The following is a 6192-nucleotide window of genomic DNA, read 5'->3' on the forward strand; positions in this document are numbered from 1 at the left end:
GCCCCAAGAAAGGAGGAGGCACTGGAGGAGAGAGATGAGGGCGAAACCTGTCTGAAGGTGCCAAACAGAGGGAAGAGCAACTCAGCGCTGGGCGGGGGCGGGGGTGGGGGGGAGTGCGTTTGTTGGAAGCAAAGAGCACAATGAAGTCCAGGGAGAAAGTGAGGCCAGGAGACAGGGAGGAGAGGGAAGCCAGGGCCAGGGTGGCTGGTCTCCTGGCCGTGATTGGAACTTGGGCTTGTGCTTAGAGTGACCTGGGATTCTGCATGGAGGAATGACATGGTCTGACTTACAGGAAATTGCACGCTATGACTATGTTGAGAATAAACTGAAGAGGTGAGGAAGCACAAGGGTGGGAGCAAAAGTAACAGGTAAGCAGCTGATAGAGTGGTCAGACTGAGATGTTCGTCGGTCTTGCTGGATGAGGTGGCATGGAGCTGTAGGGTGTGAAAAGGAATGACTTGCTGGATGACTGTCCTGGAATAGGGGAGAGGTGATGTGCTCTAACGAAAAAGTAGATCAGATAGACTTAGATAGGAGCACAGTTAATTCATTTATAGTTAGAGGAGGGAGGGCAGAATATATGCCATCGGGCTGGTGAATACGGGGTGCAGCCTCTTTTTCCTAAGTTGCCCTGAGATGACAATAATGCCAGGTATCTTCAGAGAGCAGGCCCCATGACCCCCTTCCCTAGTCAAAGTCCAGCTGCCAGGCCGGGAAACGCGCCGAGGTCCTGGACAGCGTCCTGCAAGTGGCCTCCGAGGCCTCTCCCGTCTGCTTGCCCTTCGCACTGTGACCGGCTGTCCTCCCTCAGAGGTGAAGTCTGCTTCCCAGCCCGTGGGTCGCCAGAGCACCGCTGCTCTGAAATCCTCTCGCTATCCAAGAACAGGCTGCAGTGGTACAGCGTAGGAATGGCAGGTGCACAGCCATATCGCTGACTGTCAGTAATAACTCCTGGGATACTCTGCATAAATCATTTCACCTATGGCCTCCTTTTCCATTTTCATAGTAATAACATATGAGAAGGAAGAATCTGACATATGAATGATGATCATATTTAACTAAGGAATAGCATCAATTTATTATGAGGTGGGTAGTAATGTATATTGAACAAACTCCTCTAATACTCCCAAATCTTTCTCTTCTTTTTTTTTTTAAATATATTTTATTGATTTTTTACAGAGAGGAAGGGAGAGAGATAGAGAGTTAGAAACATCGATGAGAGAGAAACATCAATCAGCTGCCTCCTGCACATCTCCTACTGGGGATGTGCCCGCAACCCAGGTACATGCCCCTGACCGGAATTGAACCTGGGACCCTTCAGTCCGCAGGCCGACGCTCTATCCACTGAGCCAAACCGGTTTCGGCCTCTTTCTCTTCTTTGGGCATTACTATATTGCTCCTCCGGAGCTTGTTCTAGACTGCTTTCCTTTGCGATCTATAATCATAAAAGCATAATATGCTAATTAGACCAGACGACCTTCCGGGCAAAGCCAGGGCTGTGCAGGAAGCCCGGGTCCCAGGTGCCTGCTGGTGGCCAGAGGGCCGGTGGCCAGAGGAAAGCCCAGGTCCTGGGTGCCAGAGAGAAGCCAGTGCTGGCAGCAGGGGAAGGAAGGCCTACTCTTGCATGAATTTCGTGCACCAGGCCTCTAGTAAGATAAGAAATGCTTTGGTTGGAATGGAAGTACTTCCCCACAAGAGTAATAAGTGGAGTTGATTGCGGGTACTAGTGCCCTGTAATGACTTGGTCTATCAGATTAGCCAGTCACTTAGCAGAGCCTTAAAGGAGAGGATGTAAGAAGGGCTGCTGGGGAGGAGAGGAAAACACTCCCCAACAGTGGACACTGGACAGTAGACTTGCAGAGGAAGAGCACAGAAGGCACCAGAAGCTGAGGATGAGTGAAGCTCTAGCAAAGGCAGTGGCGCCCTGGCCAGGTAGCTCAGTTAGTTGGAGCATCGTCCCAATGTGCCAAGAGTGTGGGTTCGATCCCCAGTCAGGGCACTTACAAGAATCAACCAATGAATGCATAAATAAGTGGAACAACAAGTCTATGTTTCTCTCTCTCTCTTTCTCTCTCGCCCTTCCTTTCTCTCTCTAAAAATCATTTTTTTAAAAAAAGACAATGCAATGGCATGGGGAGGGAAGAAAGGAAGGGTGGCTCGGAGAATAGACGCAAGGCTAGATGTCCACCTGGCATCCTGCATAGCAGCCATGTGCTCATAGAAGTGCTAGCACAATCCCTGGAAGCCTCAAATCTGGAGACCAGATTCTCTAGCAAGTCTTTCCCCTTCCTGGGCTCCTTTCCTCGTCTCTAAATTAGAAGTGATACTGCTACCTGACTACCCTTAGGGGGACATGGGGCCAAAAGACGTAATGGACTAAAAAGTAATGGTAGCCCGGCTGCATGGCTCAGTGGTTGAGCATCGACCTATGAACCAGGAGGTCACGGTTCGATTCCTGGTCAGGGCACATGCTGGGGTTTTGGGCTCGATCCCCAGTGTGGAGTGTGCAGGAAGCAGCCAATCAATGATTCTCTCTCATCATTGATGTTTCTATCTCTCTCTCTCTTCCTTCATCTCTGGAATCAATAAAAAGGTATTTTTTTTTTAAAAAAGTAATGGTGCTTTGTAAACTATAAAGCCCCAGACAAGTGTAGGGTTGTTGCTGTTGTTGTTGTTGTTGTTACTAGAGGCCCAGTGCACGAAATTCATGCACTGGTAGGGTCCCTAGTCTTGGCCGGTGATCAGGGCCAATCAGGGCCTTCCAGCTGCCAGCTGAGGCCTTCCTTCTGGCTGCCGGCTGGGGCCTTTCTTCATTCCGTGCCACCCCCTGCTGATCAGCACACATCATAGCGAGCGATCAAATTCCCCGTCTCCGGGTCGAATTCCTGAGGGGACACTTTGCATATTAGCCTTTTATATATATAGATTATATGCATTATTAAAGGAAATAAGGGAACTTTTTCCAAAATATGCAGAATGTAAAAGAATGGAAAGATTCTTTATATTCATATCTTTTAAAAATACATTTTTATTGATTTCAGAGAGAAAGGGAGAGGGAGCAAGAGATAGAAACATCAATGATGAGAGAGAATCATTGATTGGCTGCCTCCTGCACGCCCCACACTGGGGATCGAGCTTGAAACCCGAGAATCGAACCATGACCTCCTAGTTCATAGGTCGATGCTCAAACAATGAGCCACTCTGGCTGGGCTGTATTCATATTTGCATCATGTGAACAATCACCTTGGGAAAGGAGACTGTATCTGAGGTGAGTACTCTCCAACACTGAAATTACATGCAAATAAAATGAAACTTCATTTGTGAAGCCAGGCCCTTTCTCTTCCATTTAATGACCAGGATTCCAGAACCATCTCTCTTTCTCATCTCACCAGTTTGGTGAAGCAATGTTCAGATTACAAATGAACTGAGAAAGAGCAAGGATGGTGAAATGTGCACACTTCTTCCACAGGTGGTTTTGGGGGAGTGAGGTGGGGAGAGGGAGAGGCACTCTGCCAATTTTAGTAATACTCTGTAACCATTCCCTGCCATTCTGTTGTCGAGCTGAACGGTATGTCAGATGCCACCGGCACCAACTTCCAAACTTTACACGTGAGGAAGCAGGTGCTCCAAGGCTGCGACATGGCAACCTGGTGGGAGCACTGACTCCCATCTGAACTCTTCGGGTCCTAATCAAAAGGTCTTTGGTCACAGAATGCCTCCCCGTCCACCGGAATGCAGGCAGGGACCCTAACACTTAGATGAGAATTTGGGAAGAAGGCTTTAGCAGCGGTTCTCAACCTGTGGGTCGCGACCATCGGAAAACACATATAGCATATCAGATATTTACATTACGATTCATAACAGTAGCAAAATTACAGTTATGAAGTAGCAACGAAAATAATTTTATGGTTGGGGGTCACCACAACATGAGGAACTGTATTAAAGGGTTGCGGCATTAGGAAGGTTGAGAACCACTGCTTTAGAGAATCTCACCCCAACTCTTCCCTACAACTTCATTCCCCACGCCCTCGTCTTAGCCTCCCCTGAGAAAAGCCCAGTTTTAAACCTCGCAGGAGCTGAGATGATTGGCAAGCTAGCAGGTCTGCTCCACGTCCGGGTCTGGTCCCCTCTGCAGGGGAGGCTGGCAGTGCCCTGTACTTGGGACTGGCATTCCTTGGGCTGCCATCACTCCCCGTCATTCTCCTAGAGCAGTGAGGGCGAACCTTCTGAGCTCAGCGTGTCAGCATTTTGAAAAACCCTAACCTAACTCTGGTGCCGTGTCACATATAGAAATTTTTTGATATTTGCAACCATAGTAAAACAAAGACTTATATTTTTGATATTTATTTTATATATTTAAATGCCATTTAACAAAGAAAAATCAACCAAAAAAATGAGTTCGCGTGTCACCTGTGACACGCGTGTCATAGGTTCACCATCACTGTCCCAGACTGTCCCATCAGGCACTGTGCTCCCCAGGAAGCTCGGCTCTGCGTCTCTGGTCACAAGCAAAGTCCAGCTAATGCTGCAGTCAGAGTTAGTCTTGGGGGCTTAACAAAGTGACACTAAGGCAAAGCGGAAAGCCCCATTCGCATACCTGCCACTGCTCAGTCACAGTGAGTTTCATGCCAACCCTGGGAGCATAATTCCACATGCCTAGTTTCTTTCTTTTTTTTAAATAGATTTTTATTGATTTCAGAGAGGAAGGGAGAGGGAGAGAGAGTCAGAAACATCAATGATGAGAGAGAGTCATTGATTGGCTGCCTCCTGCACGCCCCCCCACTGGGGATTGAGCCCACAACCCGGGCATGTGCCCTGGACCGGAATCGAACCCAGGAGCCTTCAGTCCACAAGCCGACCCTCTATCCACTGAGCCAAACTGGCTAGAGCTCCACGTGCCTAGTTTCAATAAGGCAGATGGGCACACGCCCTTCTAATCACACTGGTTACTAACTTTTAGCATGAGGAAGGTAACGAAGATCATGTACAAGCAGTATGTCATCTAAAAAACATCAATTTCCCCTAAGGATCTAATTAGAGAACCAAGGCAGAGATACCCAGAACTATACAACTACCTCACACAGACACACACATCACCCACTCCGTCCTCACCAAGCCATTCAGATATCCATACAAGATGCTCAGACACACACTAGCGCACACATTCACCCACCGAGGCTCACACTGATACACAGCAAAGCGTGCTCTCAGCTACATAGTCAGGTATTTTCATGGAGCCGCGTTAACTCCCTCTTCCACATGCACACCCCACCCGAATCCCTCTCTGACATCACTGCTTAGCCTCACCCTGCAGGGCAAGGGCTCCCTTGTTGGGAGGGAGAACGTCCCCTCAGTCCTCACAGCGACAAGCGAGAGTGCATGAACCTTTGAAGGCAAAACCCCAGCTCCCCAAACACCAAAGCACCTTAGCGCCCATGTTCATGAAAAAAGAGAAAGATGCAATTCTCTGGTGCCAATCTACTTAACACATCGCTGCAAATGACCAAGCCTGTTTTCCTCCCTTTCCTGAGAAGATGTAGCAGTTGGGTCAACAACGACAGTATTTTCTGTCTCAAAATGCATGCATCCAGCTATTTGTAATGTGTAGAAATTCACTCGGAGACCCAATAAGGTTTCAAGTCACTGCTCACTGAGAAACATTAGCAGCAGCTGAAATTTCTATGACTGCGCTCCCCTTTAGCCAAAAGGGGGGAACATACCTGGGAATCATCAGCAAATGGGAGGGGGTGGGAGAGCCCCCAAGGCTGGTTCGGGAATAAAGCGACAGGGGGTTGAACCGGGAGGCGTTTTCCCATCTCACAGCCCCAGCTCCATGCAACCTCAGGTATCCATGTTGGCAGACATCCCGAGGGAAGCCAGTCGGGCGCCTTTTGGTCACCGGGACATCAGCGAGTGTTGCTGTTGTTGGCACTGTTACTGTTCCCCGCATTCCGCACGGCAGGGCGCTGGTACTCACCCCAGAAGACGAGTAGGAAGGAAGCCAGGGGGAGCGCTCCGCGGAAGGCAGGCATCTTCTTAGGTGGTCGCCTCCAGGGCTAAACAGCGACTCCCTCCACAACTGCGCCCTCGCAGACACTTTCGAGGAAACCCTTTGGGACGAACTGCCCCAAGGGGGCGACTTTCTCGCTGAAAGAGGCCAGGCGTCCGCGACCGGAGGCCCCGCGCGACTGC

At 49.4% G+C, this 6192-nt stretch overlaps 1 protein-coding gene across 1 annotated transcript in view; it reads right to left on the reverse strand.

Moving 5' to 3' along the window:
• The window catches only part of SCN3B (sodium channel, voltage gated, type III beta subunit), a 27098-nt gene extending 20912 nt beyond the window's left edge, over positions 1-6186 (reverse strand). Inside the window, exon 1 of the mRNA XM_014537660.1 lies at positions 5978-6186. Within this exon, the coding sequence (XP_014393146.1) occupies positions 5978-6032 (55 nt within the window). The 5' untranslated portion in view covers positions 6033-6186. The remainder of the gene's footprint in view (positions 1-5977) is intronic.
• Positions 6187-6192: the final 6 nt, after the last annotated feature.

This window comes from Myotis brandtii, unplaced genomic scaffold, assembly GCF_000412655.1.
Source record: "Myotis brandtii unplaced genomic scaffold, ASM41265v1 scaffold181, whole genome shotgun sequence".
Taxonomy (NCBI): Eukaryota; Metazoa; Chordata; class Mammalia; order Chiroptera; family Vespertilionidae; genus Myotis; species Myotis brandtii.